Consider the following 22,643-nt stretch of genomic DNA (forward strand, 5'->3'; position numbering starts at 1 on the left):
ATTATTCAAAAAGCTTTATTTTATGGATGAATTCCTGACAATCCTTAATTCATTCTCGGACACGACCCTTCCCAGTTCTTTCTCTGCGGCGGTAGAAGGCATTATTTTCAGTAGGTTGAGGTGAGTGGTGTCTGGAAGCAGGGGGATCCAGATACATGCATATTTAGTTGGTTTGTCATTGCTTGTCTTAACGTACTCTCATTTTTGTGGGAACAATTCTCTGAGTTTGGTATGGTTAGATACACCAAGAGCATAAAAATATGCTTTTTCTAGTTTTATTTCATTTGATGAAAGCTCTCACCACAGTAAAGCAGCATTCAAATGCAACTTTACACTAACACTTGCCAACTTCCAAGTCTACATTGTTTAGGTGGTATAAATGGAATCCATCTGATGGGCTTTTTCTCCACCTGGCTCAAAATACGCCCTCGTCACTTTACATCCACTCTTGAGAAGTCTTACATATTTCATTTCTTCCATACTCCATGGAGTCTAAAGGGCAAACTTAGTGAAATCTTTTAGTGTGCTTATCCAGTGGCAGGTTCATCTGTATCTCAGTAAATGTAAAGCAAGGCAAGGTTGTGACAAATTTGCACAGAAAACTTTTCTATGGAATATGAGATTGTTATCCCAATAATCTCCACTAAGTTTAATTTTGGTTACATGATTGATGAAGACCAAGATATCTTAACTGCCCATTAACCCTGAAGTGGACTGGTGGACAGAAATGTAAGATAGGTCTATTTATCATTTATAAAATAAGAACTTTAACTTAAATCTATATGTAATTGCTTAATTATAAGAAAGACAATCAAACATTGGAGGACCAAAGCACTTGAAGTTATTTATTAGCATTACATATTAATAGAACATTAATATCTAACACTGATAGTATTAAAAAGATCCTCTAAAAAAATATTACAATCAAACCCTACTGACTCAATTAAATACACAGTTATTTTCAGATAAAGTGATTCCTGAATTAATAAAGGAAGAGAAAAACTGTGTTATCATGGATTTCTGCAACAGAAAATAATTTTAATGAAAACATGTAGACAGCTAGTTGGTGTGGTCCTCCAAATTTTCCTGGGCTGATTGAAATTCTCTCAGATTAGGATGACATGAAAATGTTCCTCTTTGTATGACTGCATTGGCTTCCATGCAAAGAATAACTTGAATTGTCTTTAATGTTCCAGTTCCAAAACTTAATTGGATTGTTTCCAAATTACTGGTTCTTACTACTGTTTGCATAATAATTATCAAGACCAGCAAGGAATGAAAATGGATGAAAAAAAAAATTAATGATACTTAAAGGTTTAAGCAATAATAAATTTGTCCTCTATGACATAAACCTGCTTGATATAGCAATCTCTGTAAGCATGCAAATAATTCCAAATGAAGATTATGCAATGTGTTTGTTGTTAACTATACTTTCTTTGTTTTTCTCGATTAAGTTAATCATTTCTGATTTCTTTATAAGATTACACTGAAAAGCAACTTATTCACTTGCTAAAAAATGGAGTTAAACATACAACTGCAATAAAGACTTTCCATGTAATAGTTTGCACAGTTTTCAAACACCAACCACGAAACTACAAAAATATTCAGATGAAAAAACAGCTTGGACACCTCATGGAATTAATTAATGTTACACTAAAAATTACAGTGATATGTTTTCTGCAAGTTTACTAGCAAATTGTCATCTTGCTCGGATGAACCAAAGGTCTCTTTCCTGTCATTTTATGCTGGTAACTTCAGAGACTTTCCTTTAAGAACTATAAAAGAGGAAATATGATAGAGGAATGTGTTATCTCTGAGACAACATCAAAGTGGATATGAAAGAAGACTATTATCTTATTAGTCAACTCAATCACGGAAAAATACATCGCAACTACTTCACAAATGCTAGTTACCCTTGATTACAATACAATCTTGCAGAAAAACAAAAAAAAACCACCCAGTCTCTTATACAATCTGCCAAGTCTCCTGCATAAAGGAAGTGTGGATATTTCTTTGTGTAGAAGTGGCAAAATCAAGTAAATGCTATCATCATCAACATACAATCATTCTCTTTGCAAACTTAAGTTGTCGTGAAACCTTTTTTTTTGTGACACTCACTTAAAGGAAAGAGACAAGTAGAAGAGGTAAATCAACACATTTAAGAGGAAGGGGGTGTAGGGGACATCTCTTGATTTCAAATGTTCTCAGATTGGCTTTTCTGCAGTTTAACCGTTTACACTTGTATATTAGTTTGCTAATTCTCCACACTGTTCTCTATACATTTCCTATGGTAATGAAGAGGAGAATTTGTTTGAGAATCAAGGGCTTGTGAAGGGTTTGTGAACATTTCCTTTTTTATGATCTTGATGTTCGAATCAGAAATGATTTCCCAAGTGAAATATAAAGGCATTGCTCTTCCCAACTTGAAAAATTATGTGTTGAACTCTTAATGCTGAAGATCAAGTTCGGTAAAAGGTATACTCATCTTTACCTTTGGTAATATACAAGTAGAAGAAGTCACAGTAAAGCGCTGTTTGTACGCATCCAGCTACAATGGCAATAAAGTCATAGAATCCCTCAAAATAGTATCGGTAGATCCAATTGATGATGTACAGAGCACGGTAAGCACCAAGTGCAAACAAATAGTGGCTGGTGATGGTCTCAGCTTCACCAGTCTTTGATATCATAAACAACTGGGGCAAGATGGCTACTGACTCCAAGTAGATGGAGAAGGTCCACAAGATCTACAGAGAGAGTTAATCTGCTTCAATAAGATTACAATATAGTTCCTTTGATGATAGTGTAAGAAAAGCAGTTGAAAAGGAAATTGTTGTTAAGGAGGCATTTCTTATCACCAAAAAGCCTCTTCTTGTCCTAAACCTCCATTTTGTCTGTGAAAACCTAAATATTCCAATGTGATGAGCAAGTACAAAAATTAAGGCTACTCCTGAAAATGAAGTGATAATTATAAAGACAAAACTAGGTTTCTAGGAGTGTTGTGCATTTATACCAGACTGAAATTAGCGGAATTTAGTACAATGGGAAAATATATTCTTTCCCAAAGATATCAAGCTAAGGCAGTTATAAGTGTTTCAATCATCTTTGTAATGACTATACATAAAATAGTTTCATCTACCCTAGCACCCTAAAAACACTTGTATACAGTAGTTCATTTTATTTTGGTGTTATTTTCCTGGTTAAGGTACACCTGTTGATGGCAATTGGATGTTTTTCACAACCTGAGTAGAGAACATCTCTGAAGTTTATGTGAAATAATCCCACTTCATTGGAATACAACTCTACTGCTTAAATCTCCCTGTGCTGCCAGTCAAAGAAGTTACTATCACCAACAACAGCCCTACCTTCACCAGACAATTACACAAGATGAACTAACAGATTGAGTAACCATTAACGTTCTTTTTTTGAGTTAACCCTTTCTCTCCCAAGATCTCATTTGTGATTCTCCTTACCATCATCTGTACAATTCTAATTATGTTACTTTGGAGAGCTTGCTTTTGGGTCAACTAATAATCCCCTATTTTATATCTCTCTTTATTCTAATCATTTGCCTGTTTGATACTGTATTAATAATGTAAGGAGAAATTCTGTTTTGGTCACTCAAGGGAGTTTAAGGGTTAAATGCAAAAAATTTGCAAGTGAACCTGATATTAAAAGTGGAAAATATTAAATGATTGTGAAAAAAGTTTCAATTGTCCTTTAGTCGTTATTAGTGAAAGTTATTGAAATTCATGAATCACCAAACCAGGATTAGCCCTTACAGCAAAATGTTAAAAAACAAAAGGAATTACAGTGACTATTAAAACTGTATTGAATGTTCTGTTAAATGATGGTTATGTGCAAATGTTATTCAGTAGGACCCCATGATCTTGAACTCAAGCATCTCACACATCCTCCTTTCATGAAAGAAATTTCTTTTTCATGAGTCATCCAATGTGACAGCCACTAGAAAATCATTTGGACTCCCTACAGTCTTCAGCAGGTTTTAATCCAATCCAATTTTGAATATCATCTCAAGTTGTGATTTTATATTTGATGGTGTTAATCATAAGCCTATTTCAATTGAACAAGCATTACACTCTTATCTGACAAAAAGTTTCATTTCTCTATTACTCCAAGTTTTGCAGAAGATCTTGCAAATCTATTTGCCTTAGAGCTCCTTCATAAGCTTTCTCTGATTTTAGGTTTAATCTTTTTCCAAGCAAAACAGCTGGTAAGCCTAATAACCTACTGAACACACAGAAAAAGCACTCTTACACTCTTTTTTACACTACACATGAATCTCATAGATGCAGGGCCCTACTAGAATGTGATTAGTTAATATTTTATGGGTGATTATTGCAATGTTATCAGTCATTATTGTTATAGTTAAAAGGTCATCGTTCCGATGTTATCAGTTACTTGATACTAGTTGTTAACAAAAATGGAAAAACTGATTTTTAAGACAAGTCAAAAAACTTGCCTCGATAGCAACTTGGAATGGGGGATGTGGTAATTTTTGCCATTGCTGGTACTGAAACAAACAAATACATGTAAATACCAAATTAATTTTAAAAAAACAAAGGATGTATGCATGAATGATTTTGCTTTGTAAACTCCTTGTACTTCAATCATGTTTTGAAATGGGAGGAAGTGTAGCTGTTTGGATTTGGGGTTTTTTTGTTACCCTTTTCTCTCTCAAGAATTACTGTTGTAGTTATTCTTAATTATTAATTTTAAATTTAAAGTAAGAGGTAACTAGTTTTAAATCGTAATGTCTCATCTGACAGAGCCTAAAGTTAACCCATAACACCCTGACATCAGTAACTATATTCTCTATACTCTTAATTTATTTATTTTCTTTGGTGCTGACGAGGAGAATTCGTTTATCAATCAAAGCTTCCTAGGTTGATGATCATTTCTGTTATTCTCATGGTCTTAATGAATCATTCAACAGTATTACTGTCAGGAGAAATTAGATGCTGGTCATTCTTAGTGTTTAAAGGGCTAAAGCCACAAGTGTTTTACCAAAGTTACTTTGCACTGAAAAGGACATGTAATTTGGAAGTCTAGACATTTTGTCAAAATCCAGCTCTTCTGCTACCTTCAAGCTGAGATTTTAAACATCATTAAATTAATTTAAAATGATTCTTTCAATAAATTAAGTTATTAATTTATAATCTAAGTCTACTTGAAGTAATTACAGTAAAGATTTAAAAAAAAGAAAAAGAAAATATACTCAAAATAATCAAAATATTAATAAAAACAAACCAGCTAAAAGGAGATGAATAAAACTATAAAAAAAATAAAAAAATAAATAAATAAATAAAAGATGGAGCAGATAGCTAGAGTAGTAAAAGTTAATCATTATGACCTACAAATATATTTTATAAGTTCAATTTTTTTTTGGCATTGCTGGTGATGTGTTAAGTCAAGAAGACATTTGTGAAATGTGAAGACCTCTTCTCCATGTGGATAGCTGAGTGAGTCTATAACAAACATGACAAGTTACTCTTTTAAAGTCAGTGAATTTGATTGAATAAAGGCTTTGGTCTGCCAAAGTGAAAAGCCTTTAAGGCAATGTACATTCTACAATACCAAAATTTGTTAGTTTATCTTATTATTTGACTTAATCTACCTCCAGAACTGAGAACTCATGGTTTACTAAACAAGCCAGACCAGCCACAGGAATAAGCAGGAACTCGATCCTGAACGTGTCGTGGTTGGAGTCATATGTTGCCTTAAACTTGACCAGCATCAGGTAAACAGTACCAAACGAACACACAAGATAGATGATCTTCATCACAGTGTTATATACTGAGATGAATGTCAAAACCAGATCAAGGTACCGTGTGCTGAACACTAAGGCAAAAAGTATTTGACTCTTGCCTGACAAACCTGAAAAAATGGAAAAAAGTTAACATTTGATGGAAAAAGTATTTTGGTGTTTAATACAAGAAGTATGTGTTAATGGAAATATCCGATATCCTAAATCTCCATAGCAACAAAGGGACTACACTTAGGATTTCAATAACTTTTATGATAAACTGCTGCTGATGGTGTATTAATCAGCTGTGTCCAGAAAAAGGGGCAGTGAGGCAAAACGCAAGCACAAGAGCCTCCTTGCATGCTACACAGATGCCAGTAAAAGGTCTTCAGGCAGTGGTAACTGCCAGTAACCAGCTTTTATTCAAGCCTCTGCCATGTTAGTTACGATACCATAGTTCATTGGCAAGAATACATTTGTAAAGAATCCCTTGCTCTTATCATTCTACAGAAAGAGAATTACTGTACCACACAACACTAATTTTCTAGCAAGGTAATGAACTCTAAATTTCTAAAATTTATCAATTATCTAAATTATTCTCAAGAGATGTGGATATGATTCTGTAATTTTTACAAATATAATAGAAAAAAAGGAAAAATCTATTGACACGTTCTGTCAAATGTTTCAAATTACAACTGAGTGGTCCCAAAAAAGTTTAAAAAAAGATAAATTTCTTAGAAATTACCAATTTTTAAATGTTTGTACACAATTCAGTCAAAAGAGGAAATCAGCTTATAAGCTCTTAGATGACCCAGAATTACAGAGGTAAACACTTTCTCCAAATATCAAAATATATTTACAGCCAAAGTTTTCTTGAAATATCCGCATACTTGGCAATAAATTAGCGTGTTGAATTATCTGCTCTGAGAAATACTACCTCATCTGTTTCTCTCACTCACTGTCTTTACAATAAATTGATAATAATTACTCTACTTTTTTTCCATTTGAGAAAATTGTAACAAAGAAACAAATTTTTGTATCAGCTAAAATTTTAATTTACAGGGGATAATTCCCTGGTATCTTTAGTTTCAGGGAAAAATAAATGGTAGCTTTTGGCTCATAAAGGGTATGATTTCAACACACACAAAAACTGCTAATACCATCTAATTATTTTGCAGTATAATATTATTCATTTAGAAGTTAAGGGAAATACTTAGCGTTCATTGAAGATTTGAAGCCAAAGGCTCATTCAGACAATTGATAAAATGGATAGTTGTTTCATGATACGTTTAATAACAGTCCCTCTTTGTGGAACATCGTCCAGAAAAACTGCTGAAATTCTTGGTGAGTGATTGAGTGACAACGAAGCCTTTCCACGGATGATAAATGATATTTGATCCCAAGACTGCTATTCACGAAAACAGTCAGGCGTAGCACAAAGGGTTTATTGAGGACGTGGAGATCTTAATTCAGTGTTCGAAATAAAGATCAAAGAGAAATTTACTCTGACCAGCAGAGCTGTATCAGTGAAATAATAAAGCTTTACTTCCATAGACGTTGGTTATAACAATCGCTCCTCAAAATGAAACACAAGCCACCGTACCGTTGTTACACGTGTACAAAAATTAGACAACAGTCCTTGGTACAACAAACATGTAGACCAGTGTTTCATTGCAGAGGTTTGGCGTCTTACATCACTATAGAACTAAAAATCAGTTAAAATTAGCGAACGCAAACCCCTTTGTTGAGCCATATTCTGATAAATGTCCCTCAAGAAATTTATCGTGAAAAAGGACAGGAAAAATGTTTAGTTCAATTTCTGAAAGGATGTCTTTAACTTACCGGCGCACGATCTTGTTTTCCATATTTTCCATAATAACACTAGAATGGCCAGAAGATGTGAGAGATCTCCAGCTAGTCTGAAAATGTTCATCCTGCTCGCATATGGTCAAAAGATCCTAAAATAAAACGGGCAGTCAACTGCACGAAAGTAGGTTTCGCGAGCAGAGTGTTTGATTCAGACGCAGGCCTCTCAATAAATGCCCGCCACGTCGGCAGCTCTACATACGGGGATTGCTATCGTATGGAACTCTCCGGAGAGTGTCAAGAATGCACGAAAAGAAACGAAGTTTACCGACGCGTACCAGGCCTGGACGCATACAGTCACGCAATCTATCCGTCCTATGAGGAAACAGGTAGTAACAAGAAAGGTGAGGTACTACCGAAGTGCGACCTTTTAAGAATCGAGCACTACTTTTGAGAAAGAGCTTACGGATGGGCATTTATCCCGTGGAAAATTATACTCGTAAGTAGACGCGAAGAACTGAGAGCAGGTATAGGCTTCTTTTCATGGTTCCGTTTGCACATAACGGAGTACCATATTTGTTTTTGGGCTTGGGGAGGTTCCAGTACGAGATAAAAACGTCCTTCCACATTAGAGTGACTGGCTTCTAATTTCTCCTTACAGTATCACTCTTCAATCAAATTTAAAGGTCATGAGAATAACAGAAATGATTGCCAATTTAAGAAGCTCCCGACTGTAAAAAAGTTATCCTTGTCATGGGGCGGGTCTGAAATTAGTTTGCTGTACATATATTTATATTGCCTTTTCTGGGTGATGTTCTGTTTGATTAAGCTATGAAAAATATGAAATATGAGACTGGATCAGAATGAAGTGAGTTGTTAAAATTCATTTTCTGAAATCTGATCTCATTCTTCTGCTGTACCTTGAAATGTAAATATTGTAAATTGCACCTCTTCCATGATGCCAACATCAAGTGTCGGTATAAAATGTTACCATGAAGATGGTTTAGTTCATAGCAAAATTGGTTTATGGTGAATGTTTGCTCCTTAACGGACCGTATTTAAAAAAAAAATGTCTCCCTTGAAAAGCTTAAGTTCACCCCCACTTTCACTAGTTCCCCCCAAATCTTTTAACTTGTTTCCCTACCATAGAAAATATTAATTCCCTATCAAAATCATGATATATTTGCCACCAACATGTAATTTTCACAGCAAAACCATAACAATTTTCGTTCAACATGCAAATTTCCATCCGTGTTATAAACACTTTATTAAAGAAAGGGCGCTTTTTTACTCCAGTCTTAATATTGTGGGTTTGACACAATTTTGTTCTTTTGTTCACACCAAATTTTAAGAACAAGCTATCTTGCTTCATCCTTGAACTTCCCACTGACCCAAAAACACTCTTGACAGACACTTAAATGTTGTAAGTGTTTTATCAACTAATCACAAGGCAAGCCACTTGACTGAAAAGTTAAAAAACATGAAAGAAACATAAAGAAACAATAAAAGTTTCATCTTTATTCATGTTTATAAGTGTGAAAAAAATTGTTTTGGTCATATTTTGTATGATTTGAGTATCCAAACTATGTTTAGCAGTGTGTACCCAAGCTACCATATGTAAGTTGTTTCATGGTGATGAAAGGAATTAAAAAAAAAGAATTGAGTTACTAGGGGTGAACTGGTGAAGTCGAGGACAAACTCACAAAAGTGATTGGGGGCAAACTTGCAATGGGGTGCATTCATCAGTTACCACAAAATTTGGTAATCCTTTACATCCAAACACTAGTATGCATATTCTCCATAGGATACTGATGAGGAGAATTTGTTCAACAATCAAGAAGTTCTTTAGTAGGTAAAAATTTCCTTTTGTTCCATGTGACCTTAGTATTCAAGTCAGGATTGATATTGTAAGGAGAAATTAGATGTTAGTCACTTGTAGGGGTCAAAGGGTAAGCTGAATGAAAAAGAAGAATAAAAGATAAATGTCATGTCCTCACTTTATTTCAACCCTATGCCCTTAAATTACAATATACATTTTCTTTGCATTTCATTCAACACAAAACATCCAATTGTCTAGCTAAGTAGGCATACTTCTTTGCTACTGTTTCTGCAACCCTTCAATAAATTTATTGAGTATTTACAAGCAGTATGAATTATTATGTCTGCGATTCATGTCTCAAATAAATTCCAACATCAAATAGGATTAACTAATTTGTGGTACAAAATTTTTACCAAAACATTTCTAATAAAGTACATCCCTAAAATTATTTTGTAGCTATTTGAACCAAAATATGTCTATATTCCCACCAAAAATATAAATGGAATGATTCACACAATCTAATATATATTTGATGAACAATATAATGCATTTAACACAACTGAGCACAGATCTGCATTTTAATACTTACATATGCTTTGAATTTAAAAAAATATATATTTTTTTTAATCCAAACCAAATATTGTGCAATCATTAAAACAATATTAACCATATTTCTGTTCTTCTGCCTTGCATCTTTTGATTAGTTAGCCTGCCTGACCTTTGGAAAAGTTCATAACTAATCTAACTTTGGAGAGGAGAAATTAGGAATGTCACAGTAATTATTACAAAACTATTGAACTTTAGCCTGTTTTCAAGAAATAGAGATTGTTTTTCTTCAAAACCTTCCTTTTTCACACGGTTGGAATATTGATTTAATAATTGCTCATACATTGCACTGTTTTAATTTGACTTTTCACAAATCAACATTTTGTACAGGGCTTATTACCATTCTTTTCCTTTTAATGACTGTAATATGTGATATTTTTTTCTTTCATACTAAATTTTCTGTAGTATCTGTTGACAAGTTTTCAGCACATTGTCTTTTGAGGTGCTTATTTTATCTTCTTATACCTAAAGACCAACTCTGTCTTTCTGCACAGTGGCATATATTTTAAATAACTTATGTGTCGAATTGAAAGCGAAATCATTGGTAAATTATGTCTTTAAATAACATTATGAATAATTTTCTGGGTTTATGTAATGAAATTTAACAATGATCTAAATATATTTCACTCTGACTAACCTACTTAATAGTTAACTAAACCAATGAAACCTCTACATTTCCAAAGCAATGACAAACTTTGAAATTTTTAAACTCTTGTGGTCCTTTTAAACACATTGATATGACCTACATAGTTTACACAACTAATCAGTTTGCCCTTAGTAGAAGACTTGCAGTTGTTTTCTCTTGGTAAGACAAAAAAAAAAAGAAATGGATTAACACATGAACCTATATTTGAAAATTTGTCTGAGGTAAGGAACATTTGAGCTCCAACAATAAGAAAAAGAAGTATGCTCTTCATCATCAAAAAGTATCAAAATGTCTCCTAACAATACTGCAAACTTGTATGGCCCAGAAACCTTTCACCCAATAAATGTGCTGGTAATTCCAGTGATATTTTGTGTGAATGGATACCCCTAAAAGCTTGCCATATAAAGTGTTATAAATCATCCGTTGTCATTTAAAGGATCCATCAAAAGTTTGGTGTTTCATTTGCCTAATCTGTAAGCAAAATAGTTTCCTAAAACTTCATTACCCTGGATTGAGAGAAATGATGCTTCAATATTGATTTAATTTTCAACTATTTCCAAAGAATTAATAGAGTCAATGACAGCTTGTGTGCCTTGATTAATAATGCCTGAATCAATCCCAGAGGAGATCATCATATTTCGCACACTGTCCAGGACACCAGAGAAGAACATAGGAATTCTCTTGTTTTCCATCTCTTCCAGAATTGTCAGAAGGGCTTGAGTGACTGTGAAGTCAATGCTTGTGACCACTGAAAAATCAATTACAATTCCAGGTGGGCTAGGGTCAGCAGCTGTGACTTCTTGTATCTCATTGGTCAGATGTTCGACGCCAGGATAGCTGAGATTTCCATTAATTTTTAGAAGCACATAGTCTCCTCTAGCGACCCTGGTAATGGGGGGCCAGACCACGTAATACAGGAGAATGCACAATGCAACTGCAATACCAACCAAAATTCCAACTTCAATGTCATAAAAGCAGCCAAAGAAGGTGATGGCCAAAGGCACCAAGTCTATGCGCCGCACTTTCCAGATGTTTGGCACAATGTGATATTCAATCATGGTTACCACTGATGACATGATCAGTGCTGCAAGGGATGCTTTTGGAATATACTTGAAGGAGTCTGTCAGGAGCCCAAGTGCTAAGAGAACAATGGCACCTGTGAAAATCCCTGAAAGGAACCACATGAATAAAAGTCATCAATTTCAGCCTACATACAGGACTAACCAGGATACAGAAGCCAGGAGGTATCTCAGTTTCTGAGGCATAAGTAACTGACAATATTGCTACTCAAAGGTGAATAGGTACTCAATATTTCACCTTGTTCCCTTTAAGAATTCCCTTTTTTTGGGTGGTCGCCCAAAGCTTAGCATGCTGAGGACCCAGGATAACCTGCAGTTGAGAGCTATCCCATTCAGAGGGGGCAAGGAAGAAACACTCCGAGTAGCTTCATAATACAGAAGTCAGGATAAAACTCTGGCTGGATGAGCTGCTTAGGTTGAGGCTAGACTTTCCTTCTTTTTTAGATTTATACTACAGGGTCCAGTTGTATAAAGAGCCAATAACAGTTAAAACAACTATCCAGTGGATAGTGTTACACAACCTTTGAACAACCTGGGCCAGGATGGAACATCGAAGGGAGGAAGTGTTTTGCTCAAGGCCATGGCCAGAGCTTGACCCAACCCTGGTCAAGCCACTGTATCCACTGGATAGAGATTCATCTAGTGGAGAGTGTTATTCAACCTTTGAACAACCAGTGGTAGAACATCAAAAGGAGAAAGAGTCTCGCTCAAGGCCATGACTGGAGCTTGACCTAACCCCATCAATCCAGAATTCAGAATTACCCATCTGTTCATCACATCTCCCACTTAATTATACTTAATTATTTGGGAATTTGCCAAATCCTGGAGAATGAAAAAATTCTCAACATAGGGGCCTTTTTGCACTAGTGAAAATGGTGTTTATTTAGACAAATATTCTGTCATCACTAACATTTTACAAGTGCGGATGGTTTGCCATGACATGACAAATTTGGGCTGAAGCAGACAAATCTTCAAACACACCACCATCAAAATTTGTCCTGAGTAACAACTGGACAAAATCGATTAAATAAAAAGAACTGTGATAAACTTGTTGAGCATTTGTTGTAAAAGTTACAAATAGCTTGTAATTGAAGTGAAATCAGTTTACTAAAGAGGCAAAAATTTTCTTTTGTTGCAAAACTAAGGGATTATAAAATCAGGACTTAGGATAAATCCTGGAAATTGGAGGTGGAATCCATTGCCAAACTATGCTGGCTGATCTTCTGAACAGGTCAGGTGCTGACAGAGTTTGACAGCCTTGAAACTCTTAATGCAGAAGCAACAGACAAAACAAAACTTGGCAAAACATGGCAAAATTTGTCCTTTGATTTTGTCTCAAGAATTCTTGTTTTGTTTGCTTGTGTGGAAAGGCCCTTATAGGATACTGAACCAAAAGTAACACTCGACAGATTAACTGTTGGGTTCAAGTCTTAATTTGAAAGTTATGGTTATAATTATAAAAAAAAAGGTTGATGATTTACTACCAACGGAAACCTGTGGCTTGCTATTATAGAAGAAAAAAATCCATGAAAAATCGGTATTGACTGGGAAACTAACCTCCTGCAGGTGTTGCCACTCCACTTTGAGCATTCACAGCAGTCCTAGAGAAGCTTCCAGTCACTGGATAGGAGGATACAAATGAACTGAGACAATTGGCAACACCAAGGGCAATCAGCTCCTGGCTAGCATCCACTGTGTAGCGATTCTTGCGAGCAAAAGCCTTGGCAATTGCAATGCTCTCAAGAAAGCCAATAAGGGGAACCACAGCTAGACCAGGTCCCAGGTCCTTAAACACCTCCAGAGTACTTCTTGTGGCATTGCCAACTTGAAAGCTCAGAGCAGGTGCCTGTAAAATTTAAAGAAAGAAAATGAAGTTTGATACTTTGAAACTGTGAGAGTACTAGTGACAGTACCCTGTTCAAAAACCCCTCACACCTTCAACTTCTGTCTCACCAGTTACTAGAATCACTTGTGCCCTTTCCTATTCCATAACCTTCCCATTCCCCATGGATTCTCCCACACCCCTAACCTTGTTACTTTCACCCCTTGACCCTTTCCTCTCCCATACCCCTTCTATACCCCTCCTATTCCCCATAGATTCTCCCACACTCACATCCCCCAGCCCCCTCTGGTACAAAGAATCATCATTGAATGCTGTTTTCACTTTTGCAAAAATCGCAGGATAGCCCTTAACACATTACCCAGCATCTTTATCTCCATCCTTTTTTAACCCTTATAACTCACATGAGTGACCAAGACAGAATTTCTCCTTACCATATCTATACAATGTCATGCAGACAAGTGATGAGAATAAAGAAAAATATCAATTACGGGATTACTAAACTCTTCAAGCTAACATATTGAGAATCATTTGGCAGGCAGTAAGAGAATTACTAACAAGATCTTAGGAGTAAGAGGGTTAAATTGTGTTAAAAGGGAAGTGATGTCAATAGTGATGGGGCTTTTCAGGAAGACTTCTTCAGTATATACAAAATATTCAATCTCCATTATTTCATTGAATGTAATTACATAGTTATAGCACAGATATTTGTTATTCTCCCTTATTCATATTTACTGAATTTCACTCATCATACTTTTCTTCTTTCAGGAATACTTAAAAGAGTTAGTGATGTTTTATGTAAATATAATTTGCTTAGAAGTGGTAGGGTCTATGCAAGCAAGATGGTTTATGAGTTTCTCATTAATCGTACACCTTTTCTCCTCTTTTTTAATTCATGTGCATGCCATAGACATGTAGTAATCATGAATACCAATTCACTAATAATGATTCACAAAAGTGTTGTACCCAGTAAAAATTTTCAAGCAGCTCTCAAATTTGAGACCTCAAAACCATTTTCTCACTTTCTCTCTATAGTCAATAAAATTCATAAGTTCAGATGAAGGAATTTGTAGTTATTATGTACATTCTCCAAGTTAAAAGACCCTATCTTAAAACCTTGAAATTAATATATGCATACACCCTGTTGCAATGGTGTTGTCATAGAAAAAAGGTTAAAAGCAAAATTAAAAAAAAGGGGAAAAGGCCAAACAGGAATTTATTAACATATAAAAGCTACCCACTGGCTGTATGCCCAGGAGTTGAACAATTTTCACAGAATTTCCAGTGATAAATTACTTCAAATATCTTGGAGTATCAGATTTTTTTTTAGAAATTCCAAGCAAGTCCAAAATTTAAAAAAAAATTTATATACTTATGCCATATGCTAATGCTACATGCTGTTAAACTGGAATATTCCTTTTTTCTTATTGCTTTTTTTCTATTACATCATCACTGCAATTACCAGTGGGTGTATCTAAGGTAAGTGATTTTTGCTACTAAATTTAAAAGGCGAAAGGAAGTAAAAGAATCATCATGCAGCATTTGCAAGGAAAAAAAAAACTGAAGAATAAAATTCTAAGAACAATCTATGCATGGTGATGTAGAGTCACATTGCTTTTGACTATTAATAAATACAATTTTGTAAATATGTGTTGCATTAGAAAAAAAAATAATAAATATAAAAATAAGCACATTTAAACACTTTCATATTAAACTTCATAAGCTAAGCTTCCTAATCCACAAATTGGAATATAAAAATTTTAAGGTGTGACTTTGAAGGTTGCTTGCGAGAGATTACTAAAGAAAATTTGTTTTCAAATACTGTGAATGAATGCTTCAAAGAAATTATTCCTTCGGTCAGTAATTGTATTTTCTTATACTAAATGTAAGATCAATGGAAAAAAAAAATTCAACAACACAAAACAATCATAAACAGATGTCGTTCACCTGGTAAAATTTTTCAAATCATTAGAATCTGTGGTTAATGATGGAAAACAATAATTGTAAAAAAAAAATTGGAATTAGCATAACTTGTTACTTTATTTTATTTGCTTGCTCTTCACTTTGTTTTAATTGGGAAAAGTCAGTTGTACCAACTATTAAAATTAGTAGCTAGGCAAACGCAAAGTTTAGTGACATAATTCTGGACATACTATTTGGTATTTTACATTTAGCTTAAACGTGTAGTTAGCCAAAACACTTCAAGATCATGTGAAATAATTATTTTCTGAATGAAAAAAATTCACTTTTGGAACAAACGATGGCTAGCGTTTCCAAGGGATTTTTCGCGCGCTTGGAAGAATTCCAAAGCTTTTGCCCAATCAGAGGCCGCGAAAGAGACTGCTTACCTTCCATTTAAAAATTTGACCGAGAGCATGAGCGTTTCAACCGTTTAAGAATTCACGCGAAAACTCTCAGTCGATGTGACATTCTCATTGTAGGTTCCTTAGTCATCCGTAGAGAATTAAATCAAATTCACTTATATCACGAAATGTTTAACATTTTTTTGTGAAGCGAATTATATACTTGACCGGTAGAGCAATTACATCGATGAGGTGTCACTTCAAATGATCATGAAAAATATCAAGCAAACATTTAATTACCTGCATAGGTGGAAGACCGGGTTTAATGCGCGATGGCAAAGTAAAAATATCTTTATGGCCATGCTGATAGAGAGACGAAGAAACAACTGCAGCGATCAAAATAATGAGAGCATTTCTACTGATTGAAATCAGCCAAACCGCCTTTTTTGCCGCCTTCAACCATCTGGAGTCGCTCGAGTCCTTGCGGCTCACCCACTCGAGTCGTCCAACCTTCCTCAGGGTTATCAGAATCATTATACATATTAACCCCAATGTTACATCCCATTTCTTTGTCTGACCGATATTCTTGAAGGTGTAGTACACGTTATGTGTAAATTTACGAGGAATTTTTTGTAATCCAAACAAATCTTTCAGCTGACTGAACGCGATGATTATGGTCGCCGCGGAAGTAAACCCACTCACGATTGGAATCGAAATAAAATTTACAACGAATCCCAATCGAAGAAGGCCCATAGCGAGTAAGATTATTCCAGTATATAAAGTTAAAGCGACAACGTAATTAGGTATTTCGGGTTTCCCGTAGGCGGATACCATGAGCGACATAATCGCAGTCGGACCCAAAGTAATATCTTTACTCGTGCCTAGAATACAGTAAAGAAAACAGCCCATGAACGCCGAATACAGTCCGTATTGTTGTGGCAGTCCGGCCAGTTGAGCGTAAGCAAGACCTTGAGGAACTACCATGAGACCAACAGTTAAGCCGGCAATCGCGTCGCACTGTAGCTTCCTAAGATTATATTCTGGCAGCCAAGACGTGATTGGAAAGCGCTTCTTCACAAACGCCTTCACCGGTAATGGAGAACAGTGTTCCATGCATTTCCCCTGTAAAGCAGAGCAACTCATGTTAAAATGACACGCTGACGGGCGTTCGAACCGGAATGATACTGAACGGCATCGGCAGAATTCTGAACCGGTCACAGCGAAATAACTCGGTAATCACCTGAGTTGTATAAGTTTTGATTTCTGCATTTTGTTTTAGCCTACGGCAAGCAGGTCATTTGGGAAAACCCACCAATCAACCATGTCCAATTGAACTATTCATGTATTCACATGGTTGCCGGCGTTACTAAACAATCAGAGAGACAATGTTTGCATACATTAAAATCCAATATTTAGTAACGAGAGGAGTTCAAGTTGTGCAGAATTCAAGGAAAGAAGGAAAAAACCGATTGGAAATCGACAATTAACCTTTCATCGGTCAATTGAAAGCATCGTATAGCATTTTTCGAGAACGCTTTTTTCTAAAACAGAAAACTTTCATTCTACGAAATTCTAGTATGATGTGAGGTCACCCGTGGGCGTTTTAGTACTCACCTCTTTTCCAGTTTTTTCCACCGCCATTTCACCGCACAAGAGCTGACGAACTCTGCAAAATGAAAATTTTCCTTTCTGCAATCACTGACAATAATGCAATAATTTTATGGGCAGTTTGAAAACCATCCTTTTCACGTGATTCACCTCTTGTTTTTGGCGACGTAAAGACAGGCTGCAAATCAGCTGATCACTTCTCACCACCAAACCACGTTATTCGCACTTCTTCTTCATTTGACCACCTTTATAAAATAAGTTAATTCCTTCGTCTACTCATTTTGTTTGTTTTTGTGTTATCTTCGCTTCACCAAAACACGTTTTCACATTTCTTAGTATACGAACGGCTACTAAGTTACGTAACCGCTTTTTCTCCTAAATTCGAACTCTTTCCCGACCCAACCGCCTTTTCAGAGATTGGTCGGCAATTTTTATGAGGTTTGTTCTTAAAATAATTCTTAGCTGAATCTACTTTTCTTTTCTTTCAACTCTCTTCCATAATTTCTTCCAACTCGATCAGAATACCCGGCGTTGTTAAGAAAGATCAGGGCTTTGAGTGGTCCTACAAATGCGATGCAGCCATCAATCCAAAAAATCCGAATAAAATAAAAAACTACTGAAAGAAGGGTGTAGCAAATACATCGAATTCTTTTGGTGTAAGAAAAATGCAGAAAAATGGAAAACTGTTTCCTGTTTAATATTAATTAAAAAAAAATAGCAGGAGAGGGTCTTGACAGAAAAAACTTTTGAAACAGCGTTTTCACACGAGTACGTAAGAAATATATGTATCTGCATACGCGTACGTGAACTAAGCATAAAAAACATCGAAAACATGTTGTGGTAGTATAGTGCGGTTCTTTCAAGGGACCTGCACGTGAGATGTACGCGTGCAAGGTTGAGTGGAAATGTACTGTTCCTCAGCAGTCATGATAGGTGAATTTTCGAAGTGGACCAGATGTCTCCAACGCAAACAGGTGAATAAATGACTGCTGTTGGGTGAGTACAGGCGTGGTTTAATTTGTTAAACATCTCAGTCAATTCGCAAAAACAAAAACAAAAACAAAACCAGCCTATTGTACTTAACACTCTAACGCTTTAATTCGTCGCGTTTTTTTTTAAGCGTGGAGTTCAAAGTTCGCGTTGTCATCAAGATTTAATAATTATGCCGATCTCCAACAGTACGTGAAAAGTAAGATGGATCGAATTTCCACGATGGAAATTTCGTTTTACCTGTATTTTTTTTGTAGGTGAAGGGGGCAGTCAAGATGATGATGTAAATCTACAGACTAAGCGAAGTGTCTTTCCCTTCACTTTTTAAATCCTGTAAGATTTTGAGATTTCACCGTCTGCAGAGAAGAGTAATTTTTACACGGGGTTCCCCAGCACAATGTCACGTGGATATTTTTGTGAATTCACCGTTTCTGCATGGTAGAATAATTTCACACACAGTTTCACAGCTTGTAGTTTCTCATGTGGTTATTTTTTATAGAGTCACTTCCTAACTTCTTAATAAGAGATTTCGCACATAGTTTCCGGCCTAAAATGTAGTTTGCATGTTGCCATTTTAAACAAAGTCGTGCTTTCTGCACGGAAGAATGATTTCTCACAGTTTCTCACAGTTTTCACAGTTTCTCACAGTTTCTCACAGTTTCACAGCATGTACTTTGTCATGAGGCCAAATTTTCTGGAGTCATTATCTACACAGAAAAGTGATTTCGCACACACGGTAGGTAGCTTGTCATGTGGCCATATTTTCTGGTTTCACACTGTCTGCATGAACAGGAAGTTTGCTTACGCGTGCTGTACCAGATTCATTATATAAAGTTTGTCATGTGGCCATCTTTCGTAACTCAACCCTTAGGATTATGTAATCAACTTGAATAAAATGATGAAAAGTGACATCTTCACAAGCCGAAACAAGGTTTTTTTTGCTGTTGTTGACATATGAATGTGTACACCGTGAAAAGGTACTTTTCCAATTTAACAGTGATCAAGCCACAAAATTCTGATATTCTTAGTCATGAACACCGCAAGTATTCTAGATAACAACTGAGTGCTCCCAATGGAGGAAAAGTTTCGACCTTCCAATTAGAATTTTGGATACCCTTCAACCAGTTTTACTGAGACCATGCATCATAGCTGAGACACTAAACATGGTTCATGTGACTCACATCCAGTGTGATTACAAGATTTGAAAACATGTTCATCCAAAGTTTTAGTAGAACACATTTCCTAATTCCCCTTATCAGCAGGTCTCCAAGGTTTGTGAGAAAACGAATGAAAGTTAAACAGTTTAAGAATCGGAGGGGTTCAGTTAGAGAAACAGTTTACCGGTGGTACTCATAAACCTCTTAAATTAGTTTATTTTGTTGCCCATTTCAGGCTATTTGATGATCCTCTGGGATTTGCCCTCTTTCAATTACTTTGTTCATTTGCAATATTTAAACAGGCTGGTCCAGCTGGGCTCTTAAAACTGGTTAAAATAGGAGCCTGAATAAACAATGAGAAGGTCAGACCACAACACTGGTGGCTGTGTTCCCTACTCTTAGCAAGAAGCACATGGGTTCTTTAACGTTCCCTGCTAACAAGTGCAGAGAAGATATAGTTCATCTTCCTTATCCAAGAAACTAACATGTCTAATCGCAACAAATCTTTAACCATGCAAATATTAAAAATTGGGCCAAGGCACTTAAGCAATGATTAAGTATTTTATTTTTAGGTAATTATTTATCCACCTTTTTCAAAACAATGAAATGAATAATTGTTTTAGTATGTACCAAAAAGAATAAAAAAATAATTTATTTCTGTTTATATAATAAAAAATGGTTGGAAATTTAACTCCTGATTCACAATTATGACTCTTGAGCTGCTGAGCTGTATGTGGCTAATCACTTTCAAGAGAGCCAATCAGTGCACTTCATAGTTACATTATTTAAACAGAGCAACATAAAGAACAATTAAAAAAAAGTTATTTTCACCAAATATTGAATGATTTCACAAGAGACTACCAGCTCATATTTTTTTTAAATTTAAGTAGCTCTATGTTTTAATTTTACTCCCTGATGCCTCCTGATCTAAACAAAATATCTGTCTGGCCTTTGGTGGGGAGGCAAAGATTCAGTAGAACTAGGTCAGATTAAAGTCTTGACAATAGTCTTCTTGTGTATGACTGGGTGATGCAAGTGAAACAACAGATGTCTCTCTATATGGGTGGATTTCTGATGGACTTTGTTCGGCTTAAGATTTTAAAAGATCACCCTTAAAACATTCCACTCTTAACTTAACGATGACCTATCCAAAGAAACGAAACATGTAATTTCTGCTCAGGCAGAAAAGTACACTCACTCATTATACATCGCTGAGACAAAGAGCAAATTTGCATTTCAATTGGAAGAACATCTAAAAGGTGTAGAGCATGAATAACCACTACAGTTTGTTAGCTGAAGAGTGTTTTTTGAGTGTTTCAACTTTGTGCAAACTTTATCAATGAACACTTTTAAAATGTTCTCATCATTCCCCTTGATGAAGGCCATGGTTTTGGCCAAAACATCAGGGTTTCAAATTTTTAGGTTTTATGCTAAATTTTTACCTAGAGTTACAATATTATGTCTTTATGAATCCACCTGGTTACAGGTTCATTTTGAAAATTATTACCCCTAATTAAACCTTTTGTAAACCAAACATTTTGTGTTTATATCATAGTGGTTTTTTGAGGTACCTACAGGCAAAGAAAAAGCCTTTCCTCAGAAAGCTGATGAACAGTTTTGAACAGTTTTGGCCACTTCCCTTTTACCCTTGGCTAACCCCTCCCTCTCCCTCACTATACCTCACCAATTACTTTCCATAGGGTCAGAAAGAGTGTTTGTTAACTTGCCTGCCAATGTTGCTTCAAGGGTTTGCATAACATAAGAAACTAACCTTAAAATCCGGAATTCCTGAAGGAACTTCAGCTGTCATGGAAAATGGGACTGTGTGTCCAGAAGAATCTACTGCTGCCACAATAAGTGCTGCCATAATTACAACAAGGGCATTTCTTGCAATGGAAACCAGCCACAAGAAGTTCCTGCACCCTCGCTGTAATCTGGTCATATCCTCCTCTTCCTGCCACTTGACTCGACCCAGTTTCTTTAAAATTAATAATATCACAATACAGCATGACCCTAACAAAAAGTCCCACAGATTTGTTTTTCCAATGTTCTTAAATGTTTCATACACATTTTTATCAAACTCTCTTGGTATTTTCTTTAACCCTAACAATGATTTCACCTGGCCAAAGCCAATTATGATAGCTGCAGCAGACACAAAGCCACTTATAACTGGCAGAGAGATAAAACGAACCAAGAAACCTAGTCGCAGAAGACCCATCAAAAGCTGGACAATGCCGCAATAAAGAGTCAGAGCTATAGCATAGAGAGGTTGTTCTTTGGCAAAGCGATCGACCATTAGGGACATGATGGCTGTGGGACCAAGAGTGATATCTTTACTGCCACCAAACACACAATACACAAAACATCCCATATACGAAGTGTAAAGACCGTATTGTATGGGAAGCTCAGCTATAGTAGCATACGCTAATCCTTGCGGAACCACCATCAATCCAACAGTCAACCCAGCAATGATGTCCCTCAGAAGGCTTTCCCACGAGTACTTCGGAAGCCACGAAGTTATTGGCAGGTATTTATGGAGACACTTCATGGTTGTCTCCTTAGTTCTGACGAGTTTATCCGCATCGAGTTTCTTGTCGCTCTTTCTAGCGCCTATCAAGGTCGTTCTAGTTGCCCCACTTTGTAGCAAAGGCGAGCTTTCCGTTGGTGCGGGGCGATATCCTTCCTCTTGGAGGTCTCTCATGTTTGAATTGAACTCCGAAACCGATGGGGCTCTTTCAAGTTGCGGTTCAAACTTACTTATGCAATAAGTTGCTATAGTTATTCAATCTTCTGTGAGAGAAATCTTGTGACACTTTTCTTGAACGTGACACGCACGGAAGCTGTTATTCACGTGATATGGTCACTCGATTGAAATCAAGGACTTTCCAAGAGAATATGGTTGCTTGAGACCACTACCTTGCATAAGCAAGCAGATGTCAAATATCTTGAAAGTGGCGGAAATAAATAATAGTCGACGAAAGGTAATGTTACTGTCACGAGACGATACCAGGATTCACCGCCATTG

At 35.9% G+C, this 22,643-nt stretch overlaps 2 protein-coding genes across 4 annotated transcripts; both read right to left on the bottom strand.

Annotated features, from left to right (window-relative positions):
• Window positions 1-259: 259 nt before the first annotated feature.
• On the bottom strand, window positions 260-7,811 carry LOC131778965 (ER lumen protein-retaining receptor 2-like). 2 transcript variants are annotated; one of them, XM_059095459.2, is made up of 5 exons: window positions 7,607-7,811; window positions 5,636-5,895; window positions 4,481-4,531; window positions 2,492-2,744; window positions 260-1,775 (listed from the first exon to the last, which is right to left on the bottom strand). In XM_059095459.2, the coding sequence occupies exons 1-5, from the start codon at window positions 7,695-7,697 to the stop codon at window positions 1,741-1,743; spliced, it is 690 nt and encodes a 229-aa protein (XP_058951442.2). In that variant the 5' UTR covers window positions 7,698-7,811; the 3' UTR covers window positions 260-1,740. The 2 variants fall into 2 exon arrangements, with proteins under 2 accessions (XP_058951442.2, XP_058951443.1); XM_059095460.2 differs by lacking the exon at window positions 4,481-4,531 and having other exon boundaries at window positions 7,607-7,806.
• A 1,738-nt stretch (window positions 7,812-9,549) lies between these two features.
• Window positions 9,550-22,626, bottom strand: LOC131778979 (sodium-independent sulfate anion transporter). Of its 2 annotated transcripts, XM_059095474.2 has the most exons (4): window positions 21,390-22,626; window positions 16,164-16,985; window positions 13,278-13,566; window positions 9,550-11,809 (listed from the first exon to the last, which is right to left on the bottom strand). In XM_059095474.2, exons 1-4 carry the CDS (start codon window positions 22,317-22,319, stop codon window positions 11,181-11,183), a joined length of 2,670 nt encoding a protein of 889 aa, XP_058951457.2. In that variant the 5' UTR covers window positions 22,320-22,626; the 3' UTR covers window positions 9,550-11,180. The 2 variants fall into 2 exon arrangements, with proteins under 2 accessions (XP_058951457.2, XP_058951456.2); XM_059095473.2 differs by lacking the exon at window positions 16,164-16,985 and having other exon boundaries at window positions 21,390-22,620.
• Window positions 22,627-22,643: the final 17 nt, after the last annotated feature.

This window comes from Pocillopora verrucosa, chromosome 8, assembly GCF_036669915.1.
Source record: "Pocillopora verrucosa isolate sample1 chromosome 8, ASM3666991v2, whole genome shotgun sequence".
In the NCBI taxonomy this organism is placed as follows: Eukaryota; Metazoa; Cnidaria; class Anthozoa; order Scleractinia; family Pocilloporidae; genus Pocillopora; species Pocillopora verrucosa.

Bases quoted from the DNA above. Each gene is read 5' to 3' on its own strand.
- LOC131778979 (XM_059095474.2), bottom strand. From the start codon at position 22,319: ATGAGAGACCTCCAAGAGGAAGGATATCGCCCCGCACCAACGGAAAGC. The intron at 13,567-16,163 runs GTAATTAAATGT...TAAATTTTACAG, and splicing joins CCGGTCTTCCACCTATGCAG to GCACCTGCTCTGAGCTTTCA. The intron at 11,810-13,277 runs GTTAGTTTCCCA...GGTTCCTTTCAG, and splicing joins AGTGGCAACACCTGCAGGAG to GGATTTTCACAGGTGCCATT.
- LOC131778965 (XM_059095459.2), bottom strand. From the start codon at position 7,697: ATGAACATTTTCAGACTAGCTGGAGATCTCTCACATCTTCTGGCCATT. The intron at 2,745-4,480 runs GCAAGTTTTTTG...CTCTCTCTGTAG, and splicing joins CATTCCAAGTTGCTATCGAG to ATCTTGTGGACCTTCTCCAT. The intron at 1,776-2,491 runs GTAAAGATGAGT...CCTCTTTTATAG, and splicing joins CTACTTGTATATTACCAAAG to TTCTTAAAGGAAAGTCTCTG.